Source organism: Ailuropoda melanoleuca, chromosome 10, assembly GCF_002007445.2.
Source record: "Ailuropoda melanoleuca isolate Jingjing chromosome 10, ASM200744v2, whole genome shotgun sequence".
Taxonomy (NCBI): domain Eukaryota; kingdom Metazoa; phylum Chordata; class Mammalia; order Carnivora; family Ursidae; genus Ailuropoda; species Ailuropoda melanoleuca.
The window spans coordinates 55,632,493-55,660,467 of NC_048227.1; the positions used below are offsets into that span (position 1 = coordinate 55,632,493).

Genomic DNA, 27,975 nt, shown 5'->3' on the forward strand with positions numbered 1-27,975 from the left:
AAATGTCAGTGATGATTATCAAATAATAACTACACAGAGAGGGAACTGATATCAAAACAACAACAAACTACCTTTGAAAGCCTGGATTCATACTCCACAATTTTTATGAAGACCCTGCATGACATCGTACTAACCACACAGATGTCATCCAGTAAATATCCGGTTGTGCCATTCAGACACTTCACTCTCCATGACTGAAGGCTGAAGACTCTTTTCCTTGTAACCAGTCACCAGAGAATGAGAGTTGTACCAATTTGATGGCCTTCTCACCAAAAACAAGAGCACACAGTGGTCAAGTAGCATGTAATCTTACCTAAGACATCTTTCTCGTGCTCAGGAACAAGCACTTTCCACTTCGACTCCTCCGGATCCGTGAAGTCGATGTTGATGAGGCGATAATTGGGCGAATGGCGATTTGTCTTGAACGTGAACACTGTCCCCTCATTGGTCACATAGTCATATTCCCCTTCAAAGTTGTCGATCAGTTTTACCCACTTCAGGATTCCTGTGAGAGACCAAGCATCCCTGTCACCTCTCCTGTGTTGAAGATGGTGTGGTGTATTTATGTGTAGGGAAGGAAGGGTGGGTCTTTTCTGTCCATGGAACACAAAGCAGACACAGTATTTGGAAGAGCTAAGGCTTGAGAAAGAGCAAGGAAAAGTGCAGGTGAATTTTAAGGTTTTTAAAAATGTGAAGAATTCTTTTCCTGAAAAACCCAGCAATGAAGGAGACTGAAGGACCTCTCCTCTCAGGACTCTGCCCCACGTAATCTGGGAAATCCTCTTCTACCTGAGTGTGTCTCAAATCTCAGCACTTCCTGCTACCTCAACTGCCACCACACAATTCCACATCTTCATCATTCCTCTCTGGGTCTCTGGCAGTAGTTCTCCTCTGGGGCTGATTTCACATGTGCGCGCACACACACACACACACACACGAGACACACATACGTACACACATTCTCACACACACACACACACACACACACACACACCCACCCCCAGGGTTGATTTCACATTAAATGTCACTTATAAAAATAAAAAATATGAATTAAAACAAATGTCTTCCACTGGGAAGACATCTATTTCACAATGTGACCGACACAGATGTTCAGAGAACATTTCAAAAGTTTTATAAACAAACAGGCTCTATGATTTCTAAACTACTGAAAGACAATGCCAGATCTTGGCTATTCTCGAATTAATCCCCTACCTTAAATTTCTCAGTGAAACTGCTACATTAATTTGGGTAGTTCATATATCCCTTAAATCTTTCAAGGAGATTTTACTTTACCTCATTCATCTCCATAGCATAATATCTTTATATGATTTTTTTGTTGAATTAAATTTATCAAGAAAAATATACTCCCATGGTAGAAAGAGAGGTGTTTTTTGTGAGATGTAACTGAATTAAAACCCCTGCTGCCCTGTTTAGTTGTGTGACCTTGAGCAATCTCTTTATCCTCCACTAAGCTTCATTTTCTCAACTGTAAACTAGAAGAGTAAGTCTATTCAAAAATTATCATGAAGTGACTACTAATACCTACCCCACAACAAAAACTCAACAAATATTATTTTAAAACGAATGACTAAGCGAAATAAGTCAAGCAGAGAAAGACAATTATCATATGGTTTTCACTCATTTATGGAACATAAGAAGTAGGAAGATCAGTAGGAGAAGAAAGGGTAGAAGAAAGGGGGGGTAATCAGAAGGGGGAATGAACCGTGAGAGACTATGGACTCTGGGAAACAAACTGAGGGCTTCAGAGGGGAATGGGGGGTGGGGGAATGGGATAGGCTGCTGATGGGTATTAAGGAGGGCACGTATTGCATGGTGCACTGGGTGGTATACGCAAGTAATGAATCATGGAACTTTATATCAAAAACTAGGGATGTATGGTGATGAACATAACACAATAAAAAATTATTAAAAAAATAAAGCAGGGATCAAATTATATATATTAATATATAAAATTACATTTCTTTTATAAATTGTATATAAATTAAATTTTATATACTTTAAAAAAAATAAAATGAATGACTAGAATTAAAACTAATAAGATAAGCAGTGCCAGCAATAACCAGTTAGAAAACATGGGATGAGGAGGGCCCTCTCTTACAGTAGAAGCAAGATTAATACTTAGGAATGCACTTAACATGAAATGTGGACTCTATACGAAGAAAGTGCTAATGTTTTTCTAAGGAATCCTAAAAGCAACAACAAAAAACCCTGAATAACTGGAAACACATACCATATCTCTAAATGGGAAGACTCAGTATTTTAAGGGTGTAAATAATCCCAAAGGAAATCTAAAAATCTAACATAATTCCAATCAAAATTCAAATGAGAGTTTTAGGGAATTGGCAACATCATTCTAAAGTTCATTTGAAAGAATATGCATGTAAAGACACTCAATACATTTTTCATAATAGAATGAGGAGAGGGGCACCTGGGTGGCTCGGTCAGTTGAGTGTCTGCCTTCGGCTTAGGTCATGATCCCAGGGTCCTGGGATGGAGCCCTGCCTTGGGCTCCCTGTGCAGCGGGGAGTCGGCTTCCCCTTCTCCCTCTGCCGGAGCCCTGCTTGTGCTCTCTCTCTCAAATAAACAAAATCTTAAAAAAAAAAAATATAACAGAATGAAGAAGACCTTTTTGCACTATGATGCTCTGAATGAGCCCCCCTCCTCCTGAAGGTAATCATCATCCTGATTTTTACACTAATTATTTCATTTTCCTTTGTTCTTTTCCTGCTTTAATATGCATCCATAAACACTAGAGTCTAACTTTGCCTTATTCTTGAATTTCACGTACAGTGAAGCCATACAACATGTATTCTTTCATGTCTGACTCCTTTCACATGACACTATGTTTGTGAGACTGTTCATTCTCTGGTTATTGTTAGTGACTTTTGGCTGAATCCTGCTCAAAGAACACACTCTGTATGTATGACTTCCATTTTTTAAAATTTGCTGAGAAAAACTTTATAGCCTAATTATTTTTCCTTTAATGACTTTTAAATATTCCTGTATGTTTCTGCATATTTTGCAGCTTTCGGGTATGATACGCTAAGTATATCTACTAAGTCATCTGTTAATCACATTGTTCAAATCCATGTATTTACTGATTTGGGGAGCCATTTTTTTCTATCAGTCACAGAAAAGTTCTGTTAAAATGTTCCTCTATGACTGTAGATTTATTTTTACTTGTATTTCTATTAAATTGTTCTCTGTATTTTGAAATCATGCTGTTCAATATACACAATTAGAATGATTAAATAAAACTGAACCTTTTAATGGTTATGAAGTTTTATCTTTAGCAATGCTTTTTACTTGAAAGTCTACTTTGATATTTAGACAGCTATGTGATTTTCATGGTAACATGGGCCAGTTATCCTCTGCAAAATGGTCCCAATTGTCTTATTATTTCTGAAAAGATTTTCTCTTTTCCAGGTCTCTTAACCATTCATGCTTTCCACTTCTTGGTGGGCTACATTCTAGGTAATTTCTTTATATCCATATTCTAATTCATTAATTCTCTCTTCAGCTGTGTCTAATTTCTTCAACCTAATAACTGAATTTTTTAATGTTAATAACCATATTCCCTATTTGTAGAAATTCTACTTAGTCTTCTTCCAATCTGGTCATTCTTTACAATATGTTGTTTCCTGCTTATACTTCCAAGCGTCTTTTTTTTTTTTTTTTTTTTTTTAAAAGCAGCATCACATTGTTTATTTTTAAAAGTGTATTTAATGTACTTATTTTACATTAGGAAGTGGTAAGTCCACTCCCTGCTTCAGTTGCTCTATTTCTCGTGCTGGTGATTTTGTCTGATTTGTGATTTTTTTTTTTTTTAATTTGAGATTTTTGACTGTGAAATGATTTCCCTTAAAACATTATCTGTGGCAATTCGTGGAGGCCTGAGTTAAAATGGTGCTCCTCCAGAGACAATTTCTATTTGGCTTCCACTGTATTGGGAGGCAACCAATCTGGGAGCCCTTTAAATTAAATTCTGGGCATGAGGATTTTTGGACCTCAGAGGGACAATCCAGACAACCTGTACCCATGTCAGTCTTTCTCATGTTTTAGGAGCATTTACATCCTACAGCTCCCTCTCCCTCACTAGTGTGAAGGTAAAGACAGGCAGGTTTTCTTCTTCTCTCTCCCTACCCCGCCCCCAGGTTTATTTCTTTTCTTTTCTTTTAAGATTCTATTTATTTATTTGACAGAGAGAGACAGCCAGAGAGAGAGAGGGAACACAAGCAGGGGGAGTAGGACAGGAAGAGCAGGCTCCCAGCAGAAGAGCCTGATGCGGGGCTTGATCCCATAACGCCGAGATCATGCCCTGAGCTGNGTGCCCTGAGCTGAAGGCGACTGAGCCACCCAGGCGCCCCCTCAGGTTTATTTCTTAATCACAATTACATTGAGCCTATCCCTTATTAGACTTTCTAACATGGAGAACCGGAGGCTTTATCCTCCATCCCTCNATGCCCTGAGCTGAAGGCAGATGCCCAACGACTGAGCCACCCAGGCGCCCCCTCAGGTTTATTTCTTAATCACAATTACATTGAGCCTATCCCTTATTAGACTTTCTAACATGGAGAACCGGAGGCTTTATCCTCCATCCCTCTTGGCCTGGGTGGCCATCAGTTGGGAACTCAATCCCCAAAGCCCAGCAGGAACATTCCAGAACAATCCAGGATTCCTGCTTTCACTTTGTCTTTTGTCTCTATGGTTTCTCTTTTTTTGTGTGTGCCAACTTAGCAATATAAGATTAGAAAGATACTTTATAAACTTTTTATGGCATTTCAATTGGGAGGTTACTCAGAATATATAATCTCCTAAACTCCCTCAAAGAGAAATACTTACAATTCATTTTTATAAAGGTTAAGCTGTGCATTGAAGTTACAATTTTTTTTTTCAGTGACAAACTGCTAATCTCAAAAGCAGGTGACCACTCAAAGATAACTTCATTTTAATTTACATAAAACAGTGCTTTAAAAGGGAAAAAACCCAAAAACTATTCCTGAGAAAAGTAAATAAGTAAAAAATTAGCAGGTAATGCAAAAATTGCAGATAATCAGAAAGGTACATTTGTTTATAGTAAGAATGATGAGTCACAATTTTCTGGACTATGACATTTGTAGACACAGAATTTTGTTCAGGAAAATGTCAGATTCCTTAAATGTTCCCCTGACAATAAAACATTTCCTGATGTGCAACCTTTATTTCTCAAAGTAACCATCTTACGGTTTCTGTCTGAAAAGGTCTTGCAGCCATTGTAGTGATATTTATTATGACCTTAGCCACCCCACCCCAACACAAAAAGTCACTGAAATATCTACCAAAGGCACAGTAGAAATTTCCTTCAATATCTCTATGTAATCAGGTGAGCCTGAAGATGTGGCACATTTGTTTTAAATAATCAAGGGTCCAATGAACATTGAAACAACAGAGTTTGTGGTTGTTATCTACCATCAAATTCTGGAGTATTAACCTTAGTCATTAATAAATAGTGCAAGTCATAAATTCATTCAAATTTAGGTATGTGGCTATCCTCATACAAATGTGGTTCAAAGTACTGGCCCCCAAGGGGCAGGATGTTTAAAATGGAGCTCATGAAATCCTTCTGCTCTCCTGAAACCCTTGCTCCTCAGGGCTCTGGCACAAAATAACTCAAGAGAAATGGTATTTCAGTTGAACAATGGGACTCACTTAGTTTTGCTATTCACAAGTCAGAACACTACTGATTTAAATGGAAAATAGAAAAATTACTTTTAAAAAAGAGACATGGCTTAACTCCCAAACCATCTCACTTTTTGCCAACCCTTTCTTAGATTCTTTCCTCTGTAAGCGGCATTATTCACTCCGAAGCCAGCAGAATTCAATCCCCACACTTCTCCACATTAAAGTTAAAATTACTTTTTATAGACCTGATTCTTGGTGGGAAAATGATTTGTTTACTGAGTGAAGATTAGCTTAAAATAAGTCATCTTATGCTTTCCCTAGAGCAAAGTCATTACTTTTATTGCTTTCTTTGAAAATGCACAGAATTAACTATGTTTCATAGAAAATGTTTTGCAAGCTCTCCAGCAACAGGAACTAAAAAGTGCTTTTATACTTTATGAAACCCTATGTAGCAACAATAAACAAATGGAAAGTGTGGTCTTGCTCTAAAACTGAAGGGGCAGAAGGTGGCTGTTCTCCTCGGCCTAACGCCTTCCTTCCATGCCCCTGCCTCACAGGGACGGTTAGAACACGGGCTTGGGACTTCCAACTGACCTGAGTCTGAATCTTTACATCAGGAAAGCCAACTGCCCTCACCATCCCCAGTTTCCTGGGGATAACAGCATGTGCTCCTCTGAGGCCGCCTGAGAAGACTACACGAATTATCCACGCTCTTAGCTCAGAATTTGGCACACAGAAAATGTTAAATAGTCAATACTTACTACTATTATTCCAAATCCCAGCATTCTTCAAATGACAAAAATAAGCTAAATGTGACTTCTGAACAGCATGATTTGCTAATAGTGAACTTTAAAATCTAATTTCCATCTGTCACAGCACACAGCTATTTTCCTAGAAAAAGCCCTTAAAATCACTCATTTTAAAATTAGTAAAAATACTAATTTTATCACTATTACTTATTTTACTTCAAAATTAAAGTTTTGCTTCTTTCTTATGCCATCTTATGATGCTCCAGTTCTTTTTGCTTTTCTTGTGTTCCCACTCGGAAACACACACTATTTTCTAATAACTCTCTGCCTCTCACAGACGCCCTCCTCGCCTGATGGTCTGGCTCTTCACACTCAGCTGATCTTGCTAAGCTTTGGACAACTCATTTGATTAAAGTTTCTCAAATGTTTATCTCCCCCTTTCCACTCCACCCCCAAAAGACACCCCAGCCCCACAAGGCATGAACCATGGAGTCACTATGGTCCCAGCTACCTAGAAACAAGAGGTGTGCCCTGCGTTAGCCAGAGCTGGTTCAAGGAACAATCTAAGTGTCTGACAAATACTGAGCTTCCTTTTATTGTTACATGTAACATGGAGTGCAGATGAATTTCTTATTCAGAAGAAAGCCAATTTTCATTAATGACACAGAAGCTCTAAAACAACATGCTGAGTGCTGGAAACTTCATCAGTCTAAGAGGATCGAACTTTCAGCAAAAAAGGAAAAAGCACAGAGACAGGTTAGTGAAAGTCCGGATGATGTAAGGATAAGCTGGCATTTCCTTTATGAAGATCAATTATGTCAACACCATCTATCTTCTCTGCCAAATGCTTCATTAATGCTGCAATAGGAGCAAAGACCACGCCGGGCCTGCGTTAAGGACGGCGATGCTGGTGCCTAAGCGAGTTACGTTACTAACGAGGATTTTAGGCACTGATAGTTCTTTTCACTAATAACTGGTTCCTAAGGATTCTACTTAAAAACCTCTAACACAAGTTTAAATTCATTCAGAATTGGGCCAAATGGTCAGCATCTCTTTTGTTGGTATTCACCTTAAAAAATAAGAAATAAAGTCTCTGATCTTTCACAGAAAAAAAAATGAAAAAACCAAAAAGAGAGGGAACAAAAGAAAGAAAACAGAGGGGAGAGGGAGGGAGTTGAGTGTTTTGGAACTCCAGAGCTGTCCTACCTCTGAGCCTGGGCTTGTGTGCCAGGCCGCAGCACTGCTGCGCTCTGAAGTCGCGCACGGCGATCTCACAGCTACTGCCCAGCAGGCGGGGAGCACGCCAGGGCAGGAGCGACAGCACGGAATGGGCCATGGCTACACGTGTGCTTCGTAACTAAGCAGATAATACTTATGTAATCCTGCATTTTAGACTGAAACTTGTATATTATTTGTTTACAGTGTGAAGACAACAGAAGCAACCGAATTTAAATTTTAAAGTTGTAGTCTCATACTTTTCCAATAAAACTATTTAGAAATGTATGTTAAGTATTTATGTTGAACACTAAGATAAATATGTCTAAGAGAATGCTGAAAACCATCATTTATATTTTCAGGGTATAAATTAAATTTTAATGAAATTTTTAAAAGTCCACATATTTGGAAAAAAAACAGATCTAAGGCCTGGTATTTAACTGTAATGTAGAAAATATGTGGAAAATTAATTCCCCATTTAGTTGATATGAAGTAACTTTATATACTGTTGACCCCTGAACAGCACAAGGGTTACGGACACCCACACCCCCGCATAGTCAAAAATCCACATATAACTTTTAACTCCCTCAAAACTTTACTACTAGCCCACTGTTGACTGGAAGCCTTACTGATAACATAGCCAGTCAATTAACACATATTTTGTATGTTATATGTATTTATATACGGTATCCTTACAATAACATAAGCTACAGGAAAGTGAACATTAAGAAATCATAAGAGAATACATTTATAGTACAATACTGTACTTATTATCAAAAAAACCACAAAAATCCACGTATAAGAGGACCTGCGCAGTTGAAATCGGGGTTGTTCAAGGGTCAACTGCATATTCAAAATAGGATAATAAACTTAGGCAACAAAATATATATATAATTAAAAAAACTATTAATTAGGAAAAGTACAGAAAATATAACTAGGAAATTCAGACACAAATCATTTTCTTCCAAGGTTCAGGATGATTAATTTCAACTAATCTGCAGGCATGAATCACATTACGAATCACAGGAGTCAAGACTCGGCTGTCTTTTTTACTGCAGAACGATTAAACTGTCACACCAGCCTGGGGTCCTAAGTGGTTTCCTCACTTTTGTTCTTAAACAAGAAATAGAAGAAGAGAAGCAAAAATCTTCGGCTCATACAATACACATGACTGGAGAAACATGGTCTGTACCTATTCATCATTCTCAGAGTTTAACGAAGGGTAAAAATTTAAAAAAAATTTAGGCGGCCAGAAAAGTGACGATTCAAAATGCTTACAAGAAAATTTGACAGTTACTGATGGAGGATGGCTTATGAAGCAGGGCCGTCTGAGCACCAGGAGCCATAAAGCGGCAATGACGTCATTCAAGAAAAGCTGGACCCCACCTTCTATGAGTCTATGTTAAAGAAAAAATTTATCTCACACTTGCTAAAATGGTAAAGAAGACTTTATTTAGGACTGCCGAGATAGGTGCCAAGACTATCGCAATAAGAGAGATAGATCAGGCTCAACTCCAAATACAAAAAAGACGGCTGGGGATTTATAGCCAATGAGCAGGGGTAGTCACTGAGAGGACACATGGAGTAGGGGGATTCTTGCTAAACTGACCCAGGAATAGTCTTGGTTTGGGAAGGTCAAGGTCATCAGGTATCATGTGGGAGATGGTGGTGGGGAAGGGGATGGGGTGAGGAATCTGACCAGATACCAAGGGTGATCCCATATGGAAGGTAAGGGACTCTCTCTACACTGATGTAGTCAGATTCTTGCTACAGCTAAGCTGTGCTGGTCCAATGAGGAAGTAGGAGGCTGAGGAACCAAGGCTGAAGCCTAGTTGAGGAGAGGGCTTAGGGAAGCCTGACTAAAGTCTGGTCAAAGACAGAGTCCTTGTTATCTGTCAGGCACTGTTCTAGGTGCTGGGCACTGCAGAGAGCAAGACAGACAAGGTCCCTGATCTCACGCAGCTCACAAAGTGTTGTTGTTTGGTTTTTGTATGGAAAGAAAAAGAAATCAAAATGGGGCAAAGGAGAACAACCAACCACAGAAGGAAAGGTGTCAACCGAAGGCATGAGGAAGTGTGGTAATGGCTAGGACAAAAATCCCTCCTCCCCCAAAGAAAGAAGACAGCAACTCAGAATGTCTCTGGCAGTCGGTGCAGAAGGGGGTGCGATGTTCTTTGGAGGGCACCTGCTTAGCTGTTTTCAACACCTGGGAAATTATACAGACTTCTAAGGCCCAGTAGATACGCCTAGTGCTGTTTCTACATGGTGGTGAATGAGGTGAGTCAGAGGACTTACCTGTACAGAAAGGTCAGGAAAGGAGCAGCCGACCACCCTGAACTGCAGTTCTGTGGAAAGGCTATGGCCCACAGTTTGTAACAAATGTGTTCATATTAGTCTTAAGTAAAAATTCTGCAGATGTAAATGGTGGAAAGGAGGTTCTCCAAGGAGAGATCCAGCTGACAGAGTGGCAAGAAGGTCAGCAGGTTGGAGAAGAGAAACTGAAATTTACACGACAAATGTAAATGACAAAGGACCAGTTTCATGGGGAACTCATTTAACTCTCAAGATCCTAGGAATTTTTTTCCATCCTGTGTTTATGTAGTTTTGTTTTCTCTATGTCCTGTTTTTCCTCTGACATTATATAGCCATCAGCCACTTATTTGTGCTTTTTGTGATTCTCATTTCAAAATGCACAGGTGCAGAAGGTTTCCTCGGGAGACAAAGTTGACAGAAAAGTTAAGAAGTGCTACTACCTAAGTGAAATTATTTAGTTTTCCCAACCAGCAATTCAGCAATGCCCTAATAAATGAAGAATTAATTTGCATGAAAATGCTGATAGTTTTTCCTGCCTTTAAGGTAAAAAAGATTAAAATCGCAGCAGAAAGGCTATAGGTTATAAAAGGGGTACAGATTTCAGCAATATAAAATGAAAGATTTCATAACGTTGGATTAGGTTTTGGTTACCGGCTATTCAAGTTTAATTAATAGTTAAGTAGCACATTAAGCATTTAAGTGTTAGTGATTCTTCCCCTCGTTTAAAAAATGTAACAAAAATGGAGTAGGTAAGGAAACAGCAAGAAAAAGATCCTTGGCATACAAACCCCTGAAATTTCAATTGTCAACCTGTAAAAATTAGACATTTTCCCAAAGAGTCTTGCACTTAGAGGCACACCTATTTATGTTTTTGTCAATGAAAAGGACGCTTTTTTGATTATGAATCTGGTTTTGCAGGAAACAAGTCAACACCAAGATCTGTGTTTAGAGTAGCTTTGATACTGAAGATAACTCTTTATTCTAGGATATCTTCAAACTATTTTACAGTGGTAACCCAAACCAAAGTGTGCTCATTCCAAATATTCCTCTTTCAGTCAAGACACAAAGGAAAAAAGGAGGGAAGAATTCCTGAGAACCTACTATATGCCGGGAACCCTGCTAAGCCCTGTTCCACACCTCTTCATTATTCCTCCCAATTCCTCCTGAAGCAGGCATTCCTTCCCCGTTGGTAGTCATGGAAATATTGAGAGAAAACATTCCCACCCTAGGCTCACCCGTTAGTCTTGGAGCTGAGATTAAAATTCACATCCCACTTGAAAGTGTTCTGGTTATTGTTGCAATACATCCAACTGTGATCAATAGGGATTATTTAAAAAAAATTTTAATGATCACTGTCTCGATCTGCTAGGTCTCTCCTGTTATAAACTAAACACAATGTCTTCAACAGTTCAGCCCACACAAAGTACTTGTTTCTTTAAACAGTAATAATCATATCATTGACTCCTAATGAATCAGCAATCAATTAAAACAAACGAACAAAAAACAAGATCTCTCTAATATTATTGTATGCAATTGACTTAAACCCAAGCGTGGTAATAGATACCCATTTCATCTTAATTACTACTGGCCAATCACTGTGACTGTCCAGAGCTTTCAGAATCCCAGGACTGCCATTCAAAGGAGTAACTACTCTGAGGTCTATGTTATCCACAGATTTAATGCTAAGACGGCAGGCCGAGCTAAACCCAGACATTAGCAGCTATCACTGACCAACACTCCCCAGTGCCTTCACTATGCATGTCAGTGTACAAATCAACAGCTTTGATTCCACCTATCCTATTATTCACTTCAAAATCTATAGGATATCACATACTTTTCTAAAGGTGCCTCAATGAATCCCAAATACTGGTCAGTTTAGTCACCTTATTAAAAAATGAAATCAGGTTAGCATGGTCAGATTTGTTTGCTGTGCTTTTCCATGAGCTCACTGGGATGGTCTTTTGACAAGTCCAGAGTTAATCAAATACTAATCTAGGTGTTACTGTAAAGGTATTTTACACATGTCTTTAAAGGCCATAATCAGTTGACTTTAAGTAAAGGGATTATCCTAGATACTCTAGGTGGGCCTGATTCAATCAGTTGAAATGCCTTCTGATGCAACTGAGGCTTTCCTGAGAAAGAATAAATACCGCCTGTGGACGGCAGCTTCCGCCTGTGCCTGAGAATTCCAGCCTGTTCTTCCTGGTCGCCTGCCCTACTGATTTCAGATTTAGCTAGCCAGTCCTCAAATCACATAAGCCTATTTCTTGCAATACATCTCTCTCTCTCTCTCTCTCTCTCTCGCTCTCTTTCCTTCTTTCTCCTTCATGCTCATTCAGGGCTACAGTGTCTAGCATTTTATTTGTGATGGCCTAGTGTACCTTTGCACTACCTTCCTTTCAGAATCTCAATCTCTGGGTATCATACTCTCCTAATTCCTCAGTAATATGGCAATGATAAATTAGGGAATAAAAAGTATGTAAGGTAAAAAAAAAAAAAAAAGAAGAGAAGGACCAAGAGGTTCAGAAGAAAACAGGGTTTCCTCCAGCTGTTTTGAAAGTTTCACGCGGAGTATTACTATTATTAAAGTGGACACGGGAATACGAGTTCAGTACACCAGTCTATGGAAGAAATTCTCTTGTATTTAGAGTAAATTAAACAATTTGTGTTTTTTGATTTGTTAACTTGTGTCATTTAATAACAAGTCTACCTAGTAATTTAAAGATAAAACGAAGTAATAAAAAGAAAACGAAATCAGCACTGTCTGGAGGAAGAACGCCAGAACCGGAATTTTTAATAAACCGGGGAAAGGCAAAGTCCTGTCCACCATCTCAGACTCAACACAGGAATACTGTCAGGGTAAGGGCACAGTAACACTGTCACTCTTTCTTTCAGATCTCGTTCTTCAGAGGTTCAGTTCCGTGTAGACTAGGCTTGAAACTCAAGCGAACAATTCTTGGGTGCTGGTTTTGCTCCTGTCAAAGAATGTGAAAGCTGGTGTGGTTGATGCAAATTTCTTTTGAGATCAAAATGGGTGTATCTTTTTTTTTTTTTAACAGAAAAAAAAAAAAAACCCTACACGTATCTTTATTAAATGGATATATATTTCACACCTGAATCAATCTGTTGACTTCATCCTGCTGCATCTGTGAATGGCGCTCTGCAGTATCTAAGAATGTCGGGATGCGGATCTTGCTCAGAGAAGTTTAAAAATGATGCAATGCCCGATCAATAAAAAAAAAAAATTGTATATTTTCTTATCAAAATGTAACATAAATTAGGTACCAATAATGAAGTAATCTAACTAATAATTTAAAATGTACTCAAATTATATAGTTTGAAAATCTGCATCACATTCTCTAAAATACATTTATTTTATATTAACCAGAACACAGTGTAATTAGTTTACTGTCCTTATCCGAGGGCCAGCATATCTGTGCAGTTTTTGGGTCTGGGTATTCTTTGCACAGCAAATTGTGCAGCTGGAAAGCTTTAACGCTCAATAATGCAGCTGCTATGACCTAGATGTTCGAAGAGAAGAACATTTAAAATGAGCCACCTCCACGATTTGTAGCTGGCTGGTACTATGCTTACTATCACGATGTATAAGGCTTCCAGAAAGCAAAATCAAGCTGTTATTGTCCATGTGGCTCAGCGCTAAGAAACTTGTCTTATAATTACCTGTTAACCTCGCTAATTCTCACTGGTCTCCTACCTTTTTGCCTGTGACAGTTTGCACCATTACATCTAGAATTATATTATAGATTATAAAGCTTTACAGACCAAAGGGCTAGCGTCTCCTTAACACTCTTCATCTGCAATATTCACAGGACATTTTCACATTCATATGCAAAATACATGGTTAACCTCAATTTACGGAGAAAATGCTAAAGCCAACAAAGAGTTTCATTCAATTTTTCTTCATTTTATGGAACAATACTGAAAGAAAAAATATGAACTGAGGGTTCATATGGTTGAATGAAAGAAGGTTTCTTGGGAAATCAATTAGAAGACCAAAATAATTGCTTCTTAATGGAGCTTTCTGGAATAATTACCTGTTTGAAAGATAACTTACCACTGATGCCATTGGATTCCTGCTGTAGGTCACAGTACCAGAGTCGGTTTACTGGATCACATCCCTCCCTTATTGATAATAAGACATAGTGACCATCATCAGACAACTAGGAAGGAAATAAAAACAGTGCAGGGGGCTGATTAGAAAATATCTTTTGTGAAAGCACTGTTAAGCAAAAAATAAAGGTTAACATCAAATGTCATATGGTTACCCCAAATTTATGACTGGCAAAGAAACTTAGGAAAAAAAGATGAACATCAATTTTATTTTACTCTTACAGTTTAAAAAAACATAGTGAAATATTTAAATAGAAAATATCAATAGATACAACTGAATGTCGTGACTCAATGTGATTTTTATTTAAATTTATAGTCTAGGCTTTAACCGAGAATACATGCAATCTGTCATTTTGAATGTCAACATCCCTGACTTTGAAATTTCGTCATGGGTCACATATTTTAAAATTGTTGTAAATGAGTAAGAATTAGCAAAGTGGGCATGACTCAAGGAAATTCATCTGTGGTGCACACTGGTGACATGATACAGTTTCTAGTGAACAACTCTGTGTATCTTTAGTCACCTCTACAACGTGATGTCAAAGATCAAAAACCTGTGCTTCCGTAGATTTCCTTGGTAGTATTAAATACGAGACTCTCAGGTAGCAAAAAAAATTTTAGTAAACTAATATAATAAACAATATATTATGATTTTGAGTTGTCAAAATTGATATAAGTGGTATCAAACACTATATATATGCACACACATATCCTTCTGCAACTATTTTTCATTCAACATAATTTTAAAAAATTAATTGATTTTTTTAATGCTATGCAGTATTCTGATCTAGAAATATACCACAACTGATCCATTTTCCCCACGAATAAATGCTTTATTTCTATTTTCTTCTTACTATAAGCAACACTTCACAAAAATTCTGAACACGTTTATTTGTGGTCTTATCTGTATTTCCGGGTATATAACTAGAAGTAAAATTGCTCAGTGGTAGGATATGCCCATATTCAACCTTTTTAGGTGTTGCCAAATTATCTTACGTGTCACAGTGAATAACAGTTCCTGTTTTTCCACATCCTACTGTGATGGCTAACTTTATGTATCAACTTGGTAGACCACAGTACCCAGATATTTGGTCAAACATTATTCTGGATGTTTCTGTGAAGGTGTTTTTTGGATGACACTGACATTTAAACTGGTGGACTCTTAAAGGTGATTACCCTCCGTAACGTGAGCATGCCTCATCCAACCAGTCCAAAGCCTTAGTAGAAAAACAGTGAGCTTCCCAAGCAAGGAGGAATTCTGCCAGCAGACCGCCTTTGGACTCCAACTGAAACTCTGGATTTCCAGCCTGCCAACCTACCCTTAAGACTTTGGACTTGCCAAGGCTTCATGATCATGTTAGTCAACTTTTTAAAAATAAATCTTTCTCTCTATACACATACACATAACCTGTTGGTTCTGCTTCTCTTGAGAAGCCTCACACACTCACCAACTGTTACTCTTTCATATGTTCATTCCACAAATATTTGCTAAGCAGCCATTATGTGCAAGACATTTAAAGATATATTAGTGAACAAATCAGGAAAAAAATGTTACGTTCTAGTAGAGAAGATAAATATGGAATTAGGTAGCATATTATAAAATGATGAATGTCATGGAGAACAGGTGTAGATAAGGGAGGCAGGATGTGGGAGGGAGGAAATGCACTTTTAAATATGGTAGTCAAGAAGGAAAATGTCTTTCCATTGTCTCCTGCCTTGCATTGCTTCGAGTGAGAAGCCATTTCCTACCATTTTCTCACTAGAGGTAATGTGTATTTTCTCCTCTGGCTGCTCTTAAAATTTTTTAATTATCATCTTAGGTTTTATGGAAATTAATTAATAATGGGCTTTGCTGTAGTAGCCTGAGATTTGTTGAGCATTTTGGAACTGTGGGTTTCTATTTTATCAAATTCCTAACACTTCTGGCCTTTTTCTTCCTATATATTTTTGTATCCTCTCACCCCTACTGTAGGACTTCAAACACATAATATTACATCACTTAGCATTGTCCCACAGGTCAGTGAGGCTGTGTTCATTTTTGTTTCTTTTCTTTTTTTTTTTTTTCTCTTTTTGGTTTATTTTCAGTTGTCCTGTTTTCAAATTCACTGATATTTTTATAGTATCTAAACTGCTATTATGCTCATTTTCATTTTGGATGCCTTATTTTCACATCTAGAAGAATGTTTGGCTCATTTTAATATTATTTCTTTATTCATTATATTAACATTTTCTCAAATCCTTTAAGAATTATTTTATAATGGCTTTTAAAAAGTCCCTGTCTGGTAGTTCTACTACCTGTCATTTCTGAGTCTGTTTCATTGGTTACTATTTCTACTGGTTATAAGTCACATTTTTGTTTTACACATTTAGCAACTTCTTAAAAATTGGATTCTACACATTTTGAATGTTGTCTGGATTTTTTTTACTTGTTTGCATTTGTCTTCCTTTAAAAAGTTTTGAGGCAGTTAATCTGTTAGTGGATCAACCGGATCCATTGGTGGCTTGTGTTCAAGCTTTGCTGGGGAACATCTACAGCCCCACTGGAAACGTGTGGCCTTTCTGGGGTTGCTGGTGAATACCCTGGGTGTTCACAAGGTCTTTCCATTTTGGTTAGAAAGTGGCAGTCTCCCAGGCTTGTTAAACCTCTGGCAGTTGTTGGCTCATAGCTCCCTGGTAGTTGTTAGACTGAATCATGAAGTCTCATCCTGTGCACCTACTATTTAGTGGTCAGCAAAGACACAAAGGGAGACCAAGGCAGAATTCTGGGACTCTTTGTGGTAGTTCCCTCCTTTTGGTACTCTGCCTGCAAATTCCAGTGGCTTCAGTCTTCCTGAATTCTTTGGATACTAAGTTTGACGAGACTGCAATAATCTGTGGGCTCCTCACTCCTTGTGCCAGACCCCAGAAAATATCTCCAGAAAGGCAGAAAGATGGGGCAATCACATGACTTGCTTCTCTTACAGATGATGGCCCAGCAATGCCTGCTCACTGTATCTGCAAATGACTGGTTTATTTTGTGTAATTTTCTGTTTATGGCAGGAGGACTGCTCTAGGACCAGTTACACTGCCAAGGCCAGAGGCAAATACCTGTCATCGTGTTTTTATTTTTTCTAACTCATTTTAATTGGATAATTACATCTTTAAGAGTATATTATTGTGCATGCTTGAAATACACAGATATAAGAATTAAGAATGTAATTAATATGGAATTAATTTAAAAGATGATATCCATGATTAATAAAAAATATAACAATGATATATTTCCTTCCATCTCATTACATAATAAGGTATTTTTACTGTTTCTGTTTTCTATTCCAATAAAACTTCTGTGAATCTCCTGCAGCCTTTGGAGCATGCTTCTTTTCTTTTACGTAGAGATGAAACTGTCAAACATTCACGCTGACTTGCTGCACTGCTCTCATCAAGCCCACATACACTGATTCCTTCTATCAGTGAAATGTGATGACCCCGAGCTGCATGTCATCTAGACAAGAGTGTCTGAGCATGGAATGCCTCAGATTTTACTTCCCAGCAGCAGCAAGTGCTTCGACTTGTAGGAATTAGATTCCAGCTCTCTGACAATGTCCATTCACTTTCTATCTACAGGTTCATTTTGGTAGACCAAAACTGTTTGTCAATCAGGTTCTTTTGCATTTATAAATTAATCATAATGACTATGCATGTCTAAAGTGCCCAGCATCTTTAAACACTTGGCAGCACACTGGATGTCGTAAGTTGGACATCTCTTTCTCAGAAAAGACTGTTTAAAAGCACAGAGATAATCTGTACTTGAGAAACAGAAGTGGGATTCCAAGTAAGTTATAGTTTTATCAAAGATTCTAGAAAGTCCTGTCTAATTTGGCTGCTCTTTCCTGGTGACATTCTTTTCTGAGTTCAGAAGCAGTTTCCCTTAACAAACATGAATAGTATTTCGCTGTATGGGTTTTTGCCACAAACTACACATAACATCGAATGCTGCAGCTGTGTTCTCTTTCATCTTTTGCGAGGCTCCTTAGTCTTTTCAAAGATCGTCAAACAGTTTTGGAGAATCCTCATATAAATTTCTGATTTCCATTAATTCTTTTCTCCATGCTCATCCTCATTATATTTCCAAGTTACCTGTCATAATGCTAAGTGAGTCTCTTGAAAATAACATTAGACTTGACTGAGTTTTTAAAATCCAACCTAAGAATCCATATTCCATTTCCATTAATTGTTATTGCTGATGTACTGGCTTCCATGTTCTTAATTTCAAGTATTCTATTCACCTTGTTTTCCCCTTCTTTCCTCTTGGTACTGCATTAATATAAATTTCTTTATGAACACTGTCGCTTCTTTGCCTGCTCTGGAGTTAGAGATATCATATTTCTAGGCTCTTATATGTTTTCCTTAAGCTTTTCATATACGTAGTTAATAAACTCATGTCTAGAATTTAAGTTCCAGCTTATTTTTAATTGATCCTACATGAATAGGATCCTCAAGCAACCTTACAATCATAACTTCATCAAATGTAATGAAAATCAGCCTCATTAATACTTCAGAGTTTTGTTCTCTCATCATTTAAATGAAGATGGAATTTTTATAGCTTAGTGTTTAAAGTCATGCTATATTGATCATAAATGATGTTAATTCAGTTGTAGTGATTCAGCCCATGGAAAAACAGGGCAGTAAAACTCACTGCAAGAACCACGCCAAACCTTTGATGACAGCTATCTCGAGCACGTCTAATGAGTTTTTCTCAGCACTTCTGGCTGGACTAAATATTGTAGCAGTTTATATTTAATCTAAGGCAGGATGTCCCAAGGTACACTGCTGTTGGGATGCCAATTCAGTCTGTCTTTTTCACTATAGCTTCTTCATCACAACCCAGTGATGTTCCATAGCCACCAAGCAAATTTGCTAAATTGGAAACAATTCTGAATTTTCAAATGCTCAAAGTCTCAGATTTCAAAATCATTTATAAGTGTCATTGCTATCCCAAAATATGTAGGTTAGAAATACACCTTCTTCCACTAAAATTGTAACAATGTATATTTATTAACCACAGCTTTGCATTCAGACTATTAAAGGCAATTTTAAAAATGAATTTTGGAAATTGGGAGGAGGAAAGAAAAATACTGTTGATGAGGAGGACACTTGCATCTCAGCAGAAAAAAAGTGACTTTTCTGGGATGCGTGGGTGGCTCAGTTGGTTAAGCATCTGCCTTTGGCTCAGGTCATGATCCCAGGGTCCTGGGATGGAGTCTCCCATGGGGCTCCTTGCTCAGCAGGGAGCCTGCTTCTCCCTCTGCCTGCAGCTTCCCCTGCTTGTGCTCTCTCTCTCTCTGACAAACAAATAAATAAAATCTTTTTTTTGTTTTAAAATGACTTTTCTGAAATCCAGATAAAAAGAAAACATAAACAGGTGAGCCAAGGGCCCCATCAGGCCTTCACAAAATACTATAAATTCCCATTCACAAAATATTATTGTTTTTTCTTTAAACAATATATTAACTAGAATAACTACGTTCTCTGGAAGCAATTAATGTGATTCAAAAGCACTGACCTGTTGCAACAAGGTGGGAATAACAGCAGTCTGACCAATCATAAAAGATGTAATTCTTAAATCTGTGCTTTTCACAGCTTGCTTCTACTTTATGTCTATACTGTTTAAACAAATTTTCCTTAAGTCAAAATGATCTTATTCCATGAAAATCTACCTTTTATGTAAATATTAATTAACCAAAAAATTCTAAGAATTACTGTAAATCAAATATTTACATTTGTGGATATTAAATCCACTAACTGCATTCCAAGCAATACCAACAGGGATGAAAGCTATCATTCTTTTTTTTTTTTTTTAAGATTTTATTTATTTATTTGAGTGAGAGAGAGAGCGAGCATGAGGGGGGAGGTAAAGGGAGAGGGAGAAGCAGGCTCCCCACTGAGCAGGGAGTCTGATGTGGGGCTAGATCTCAAGACCCCAGGATCATGACCTGAGCCTAAGGTAGACACTTAACCAACTGAGGCACCCAGGAGTCCCTTAAAGCTATCATTCTTTGTTTACTCATAAATAACCATTCTTTATCATTTAGCCTTTCATTATCCATAGCCAGGCAAAACTCAACATGCAAAAGCCACCCCAGCCACAGCCCCCTTGCTTCTGCAGTGGATGGGGCTGGAGACTACCATCACCACAATGGCTGGTTTTAAGAGGACATGATTTAACATATGCCATCAAACACAGACGGCCATTATTCGGGGTGTGAGAGCTAAGGCCGTTTATTCACCCAACGTTTACTGAGAGTCGGCTGCCGCTGAACCTGGTTCTGAAACACACAGATCAGTAGGACAGGGCCCTGAAGAGCTCATGCTCAGATGGGAAAGATGGACACACACGTGCACATGGGTGAACACTATAGAACATTAACAGCAAGACGTGCAAAGTATGAAGGGAGTGCAGAGAAGGGCAGCTAACAGGGAGCAGAGGTGGAGGTAGAGTGGGCTCTGAGAAGGCTTTGGGGGAGGGATGGTTCTTAAAGGATTTTAAAAGAGAAGCAGAATTTCTCTCAAATGGTTCCTTGAATTTTGCCTTCTTACAAGTGCTACGGTGGTATAGCCTTCCGGTTCACAGAACTGTGCTGACATACACTTGAGCTACACACATTCACTCTCAAGTGTACAGCCTGCCAATGGACAGCAGTGTATGCGGTGGACACTGTGGTCGGCCGGGTGCCAGGAGCGGGCAGTGCTCGGCTGAGAAGCTCCAGGCCTGTCCTCAGGCTGGAGAGAACCGCCTCTCCCGAAGTCACAAATCCTTTTGGGTTCTTCTCACATGTAATGACTGATTAAGGCAAGGGTATAGAGCCCCCAGTCAGGAAAATGCTGAAGGCCAACCCATGAGAGCTCCCTGTAGGATGGCTGAGGTCTTTGTCATGACTGCATTGCAGTTCAACTCCTTCCTCTCTGCCCTCACTCCCCAGCACAGGCAGAGAGGTTTTGAAAGCACTCCCATCCAACTTCCAGGTCTGCTTTCCACGGAACCTGGCCTGTGACAGCACACAAAGCCATCACAACACCGTGCACACGTGGTGTGTAAACTAGCACAGCCCCTGACCACCATGCTTCCATGCCGTCTCCTGGGCAGGCCCAACAAACAATGCACTTCTCCTAGATCAGAGCTAGAAACGAAACGAGAGTCAGCAGACGCAGAGCCAGGTATCGACCTGATTGCTGATCAGGTCTTCCGTAAGAATGTGGCTCAGGACTGTGACTCGCTTAGGTTGAGAACTCCCAACCTCCCTCATATCTAGCCACTGAGAAGCCCTGATTGAAGAAAACTCCCCCAAAAGGAGGTCAGAGGAGTGTGGAAAGAAGTGCTCCCCTCTAACCTTTGTGGTTTCTCAACTTGGCATATTTTGTGCTACGGGAGAAAACCGTTGTAAGTGCTGGCTTCTGTTTTGAAGAGGGGACCCAGTTAACTGGCTGCCACGCTCACTGACACTTACCAAAAGGGCCTAAGCTATGGGGTTATCAGACTTCATACTTCCATTAAAGAAGCCGCATTAACTCACTAAGAAACTTTAGTTGTGTATACTGTGGTATTAAGCTACACTGAGATAATAACATGAGGAAATCCTTGGAGTATATGTTTTGTACTTTATTCTGTTAGGTTCACCTACGCTGCTCCAACAAACACAAAATTCACATGAATCAGCACATTTAGGATATAACCTCTACAAGCCATCACAGAATTTAAAAGGATAAGCAGCAACAGGAGCACCCCTCAGGGGAATCTAATCCCAAATATGTTTTTTTTTTAAAGATTTTATTTATTTATTTGACAGAGATAGAGACAGCCAGCGAAAGATGGAACACAAGCAGGGGGAGTGGGAGAGGAAGAAGCAGGCTCATAGCAGAGGAGCCTGATGTGGGGCTCGATCCCATAACGCCGGGATAACGCCCTGAGCCGAAGGCAGATGCTTAATGACTGCGCCACCCAGATGCCCCCCAAATATGTTTTTATCAAATGTTTTCAATTAATGCCTCATGTAGGTGTGACAATGATCGATTGAGACCAGTCTGGATCAAGCTGCTCCATATTTACAGGATGTTATCAGGTTTACCATCTGCTCATTTGAGGCCTTTTTTTTTTTTTTTTAAATGAATTTACAGAAATGAGTGTGAAACAGAATAGGACAATACTAGCGGTTTCTCTGGAAAATGGGATCTTTGTAGTTTATTTTAAACAATAAACCTATGTTATTATTATTATTACTAGCATTATAAAAATTTTAAATTCACTGAATTTGGCTATTCTGAACCTTACTACTATACAATAGGACCAGCTGGGCTTTCTAAATGACCTGAATCAACTAACTTTTCTTTATGCATCTCTTGTTAAGAGTAAATGAATAGAAGGTCACTTAATGTTGTAAACTCCCAATCATTTATCCACAAAGGTGTTTTTCTTTTCTTTTCTTTTTTTTTTTTAAAGATTTTATTTATTTGAGAGAGAGAGAGAGTGGGGTGAAAGGCAGAGGGAGAAGCAGACTCCCCGCTGAGCAGGAAGCCCAACGTGGGTTCCATCCCAGGACCCTGGGATCATGACCCGAGCCAAAGGCAGGTGCTTAACCAACGGAGCCACCCAGGTGCCCCTACAAAGGTGTTTTTCAAAACGACAAGGACACATAGCCAATATTTATATATATGTGTGTGTGTATGTGTGTGTGTATAATATGTGGACTTTCATCAAACATATTATTTTTCTTTTTTTAAAAATGATTTTATTTATGGGTATCTGGGTGGCTCAGTCATTAAGCGTTTGCCTCTGGCTCAGGTCATGATCCCATGGTCCTGGGATCGATCTCCAAGACAGGCTCCCTGCTCAGCGGGAAGCTTGTTTCTCCCTCTCCCACTCCCCCTGCTTGTGTTCCCTCTCTTGCTGTCTCTGTCAAAAAATAATAAACCTTAAAAGCAAAAAAACAAACAAAAGAAGATTTTATTTATTGGACAGAGAGAGAACGTGAGCATGAGTCGGGGGGTGGGTGGAGAGACAGAGGGAGAGGGATAAACAGGCTCCTCGCTGCGCAGGAAGCCCAACACGGGACTTGATTCCAGGGCCCTGGGATCATACCTGAGCCAAAAGCAGATGCTTAACCAACTGAGCCACTCAGGTGCCCCAAACATATTATCATTTTCAAAGAACAGCTCATAAGCTATTTTTTGTGAGAGCTACTGAGCCCCAGTCATGTGGTCTTGTGTTAATAACCAAATCTCCAGATACATGAAATTTCTTTGGTACATATAATAATTTCCACTTAGAATCCGATAAGAAGTGAAGAAAGTTTTTTTTTTCCATAATTTGAATCTACATGCACTTTTCCAATTGAGGAAAGTATTCCTTTTACAAATTATGACAAAAGAATTGTGTATATTAAAAAAGTATCCTAAAAAGCAGTGAGACTTAAAATTGTCTGGAATATTAACAAAAGGAATGAAAATGGATTTTAATAGCTTTGGGAGTTAATCATATTCCTCTCAGAGCAGGAAACTTTATCAACTTTATTTCATAGTCTCTTGGATTCCTTTCATAGTAGTAGTGAATCACGACATCATCTTTAACATTAAGTATGTTTCCAAAACTTAATCTAGGAAAACTTTTAAAGGTCAAACTAATCATCTACAGTGATGGCTTCTCACTTACGGGGGTGGTTATGGATTTGTGTAACAATAGGAGTAGCATAGTACACGAGGACAGGGGGAGTCATAAGCTCATGTGACGTGTGTTAACATGAACATCTCCAACAGGTAGTCATTCAGTCAGAGCACGCAGTGTTCCCAAGACAGCGTGGCCCTACAGCAATGGGGGAAACGGAAATCAACCCAAATCCTATGTGATGTGTTCCTTCCTCAGTATACCAGAAACAGATCTGACAGAAGATTCTAGGGGGGAAAACCCCACATTCAAAGTAAAACGAGTCACGTAGGTCTTCACATGACAGGGCTGCCATTGTTGTTTCTCTGGCAGAGCCACTGGGTTGTTTAAGAATCTACTGTTTGTTTTCCTTTCTCCCTCACTGACTGATCAGCAACTCCAACCCTACTACTACCAAAACCTACTCTCTCCTGTCAGGAGCTGTTTCACGTATGCAGAGCGGCACTGCTTTCTAGCTTTACTCGCATTCGGGCCTGTTGTGTGGCTTCCGGACTTTTCTTCCCCACCATGGGCTGGGATTTTCCCTCATGCTAATCAGCATGATGGATATTATCATGCCCTGCGGTGCTGACGAAAGAAGGGACACGGGTGATGAGCCACGGACACGCACAGTCCGGCTGGCAACCCACCCCGGGACTGACAGGACAGCCACTCGGCCGCTGGGAAAGTGTGGGCTCTCCGGCACAGCGCACGGAAACCAAGGCTCACCCGTAACACACGCTCCGTTCCCAAAGCTTGGGGCAGGAGGACAAAGGGTCTTTAAAATGACAGACAAACGGAAACTGCGTCATGAGCCCCTCAGCCCCTCAGCAGTACTGTAACACGTGTATAAACAGAAGAGCTGACTACAACAAGAACATCTTCCAAAGGGCCAGAGCAGGCCGGTCTGTGCTCCCGGGGATCGCCTGGCCCTAGCAGCGGGGTGCAGCCGAGCCAACGGCTTCCTGGGCCCCCGGGGAACAGGTGCATGAAGTGTGCGGACCAGGAAGAGCGCTGCTGAAAGATGACTGCTCCGAGCCCAGCCTTCCAGGAGCGAGGGGCAGGTGAGGCGCAGTTCCCTGAGGGACACCTGGCCGTTACTGTGTTTTGTGAGGCAAAGCTGGGTGCGCACCAGGCCTTGAGGGTCTCCGAGGGCATGAACCTCAGCAGGGGCAGGGGAGGGAACGAAACTAACGCTCACTGTGTGCCCACAGAGTCGAGCATCAGGCAGTGACTTTACATGTTAATATATATGTATAATATATAAATGTCTACACAAATGTACACATACTTGAATGATTAGGGATCACGATGACAGATACAAATGGCTCTGGAGATACATGATATACATTAAGATTAGGATTACCCTTGTAAAAAAGAAGCCCCTTCTCAAGACTTAGTTATGACAGAATTAGGTTCTCAATACAGAATTCAGCTAGACAGTCACAAAAAGGCCGGGCATTTTCTCCTTGAACCTTTCTAAAAGCGCTTGACACATTTTCAGAATCTTCATTCTAGAGCACCCTCTGCTGGGAAAAGTGCTTCAAAATACTTGATTTCCTTGTTTCCCACCCCCTCCCCCGCTCCCAAATGCTCTGGGATTACTTTAAAATACAGGGAATTTTTTTTTTTTGGATCCAGTAGAATCTTCTAAAACATGACAATTTCTATTCTCCCACAATCCTGCTGTCCAGGTAAAGCCTTATAGTCTATGTTAAATAGTTGACACCACTGTCCCTCTAGATAGGTTTCAGTTACCCCAGGGCCATGAGGCAGCTGCAGGGACTGAGGGAGGAGGCCCTGGGCTGGCAAAGAGCAGCGGGGACCAGCACCCGCCCTTCCAGGATGGAGCGACATGGAGGTCGCTTCCCTCAGAACAAGAGACACCTGGAAGGCACCTCCCCCCGGTCATCTTGAAAGGTCCCTGCAGGGAAAGGATGGAAGAGGGGAGCTACTGAGGGAAGGCTGCAGGGAGCAGAAGCCTTGGGAGGCAACACAAATGTGAGCCAGAGAGTTTATTATCCACCGCAGAGAAAAGCACCCAGGTTCCCAGAATGGAGGGGATCTCACTACAAAGGCATGCCCTGCGGGAGCGGGCACCAAGACACCGGTCATGACTGCAAGCACACTGTGGCAACTGCACACCGACAAAGAGCTCCAGAGGGGCGAGAATCCTGTTCCCCTCCTCCAACTCCTCTGCCCTGCACGGCCGCCGGAGAAACTAATCCACGACGAGTCACTGAGGGGAGAGAACTGGACACGCTGGCATTGCTCAGAATGGCCTCACCTGTAAAACGTCAATTCCACTGTGCCAGTCTGATCACCCTCCAGAGTTTCCTCCTGCCTCTTCATATCTCCTCCCTCCTGTTCCCCACCCCCATTCCCGAGCAACCACTGATCTGTCTTGTGCCATTATAGACTAGCCTGCATTTTCCAGAGTGCTCTATAAATAGAATCAAACACTCTGTACTCCTGTGTACTCCTTTCTTCTGGCTTCTTTCAATGAGCGTAATTATTTTGAGATTCATCCCTGTTGTTGAGTCTATCAACAGCTCGTTCCTTTTTACTGCTGAGTAGTATTCTGTTGTAGGGATGTACCACAATCAGTTCATTCATGCCCTTGATGATGGATATTTGGACTGTGCTAGTTTCAGGCTATCTTTAATAAAGTCTTTGTATGGAAAAAAAAACAAAAACAAAAAACAACCACCAAGCAGGGGGTTGAGTACTCCCCATTCCCCTGCTAGTCCCCATGTGCTCACCAAATTTGAGCTGGGCAGAGGGAAAAAGCATGTAAATTGGAGAGACTGATATTTTGCTTTGGACTGCAGTGGATCTTTCATAACAGTTCTAATACCCAAAAACGTCCAGAAAGCTACGGGTTCTGCTGGATGGAAGTTAGTCGTCCTGGGGACAGGTGCTGTCACAGGCAATGACGGAAAAACTAGAGCTGCTTCCTGGTTGTACATGACGGACTGCTCAAGGCAAGAAGACCTGTCCATGCAGGAAGGCAGAGGAGGCATCTATAAAGAGACAGTGTCTAGCATACAAAGGGAAGTCCTCAGTGACCCTGGACTGCAATGGCCCAGAGTGAGGAGAACGGCAGCTTGCCAGAGAAATCCACGCACATCCACACGCTCAGCCAGCCACCCATCCCTCGGGCCCCTCCAAGCACACCCACAAAGCCCGAGCTGCTCCCACATCCAGTAGCTACTTCCTCACCCACGAAGCCTGCGTCAGGGTCGGTGAGATGTTGCGCTAAATCCTCTATCCATAGACTTTCAGAGCCAAGAAAGCTCCAGCGGAAATGAAGGAGAGAGATTTGGAGAGAAGGGGTGCGCCCAAGGCCGCATGGACACGACTAGGATAAAATCTCTGAATTTCTGTTACAGTACACCATCACTGTAACACTAGCTCTCCATTCAGACACTGTGAAAGTGTTGGAGGTATTAACAAAACTGGGTTCAAAATGATGATCCCTAACAAACTACTTGAAAAATACAAGAACAGTGCAGCACACGCATCAGTGCGTGGTTAGGAAGCGACCAACCCCAGCACCTGGTGGGGGGTCACCTGTTGTAACAAGACCACCCAAGTAGCTGGAATACAGCTTCAAGGAAGACTACACCGGTCTGTGCTTAATAGGCCTGCTGGTTTCCTCAGAGACTTCCTCTGTATAATTCACTAATAAGGCTCTGCTCCAACACAAAGTTCCCTAGGACTCACCATATATGTCCCTTTAGTTTCTTAACAGCTTTACCACTTCTGGCAGTACAGATGCATGGCTTCAGTCACTGCCATCCTTTCAACAGTCTTTGCTGCAAGACTTCTTTCCTTTTGACCAGAGAGGCCGAGTGCATGTGGTTAGGAAGACACAGGCTATGGAGTCTAACACACTCAGCAGGCAGTTCCAGCCATGGACTTGCAAGTTAATTAATCTCTCCGGCAGGCATTTAACTTGGTGCATGCAAGGGAATGATCACCTCCTTTTCGAGGCTTTCGTAAAGATTATATCAGACAATTTACATAGAGTGAGCATCTTTTTAATGAATGGTAAAAGGATCACATCAACTACTTAAATCTGTTTTTCTTTTCACTTTCCTAGTAGAGTTGAATATACTTATGTTAAATACATATGTATCTCGACTATATTTTTATCTTATTGTATTTTTCTTTTTTGAGAGAGAGCGAGCAAGCGAGTGGGGGTGG

At 40.2% G+C, this 27,975-nt stretch overlaps 1 protein-coding gene across 1 annotated transcript in view; it reads right to left on the reverse strand.

Moving 5' to 3' along the window:
- PREP (prolyl endopeptidase) overlaps positions 1-27,975 on the reverse strand; it is a 124,120-nt gene that overhangs the window by 52,548 nt on the left and 43,597 nt on the right. The window contains 2 exon segments of the mRNA XM_034670908.1: positions 314-505; positions 14,035-14,140. Coding sequence (XP_034526799.1) covers positions 314-505; positions 14,035-14,140 — 298 coding nt within the window.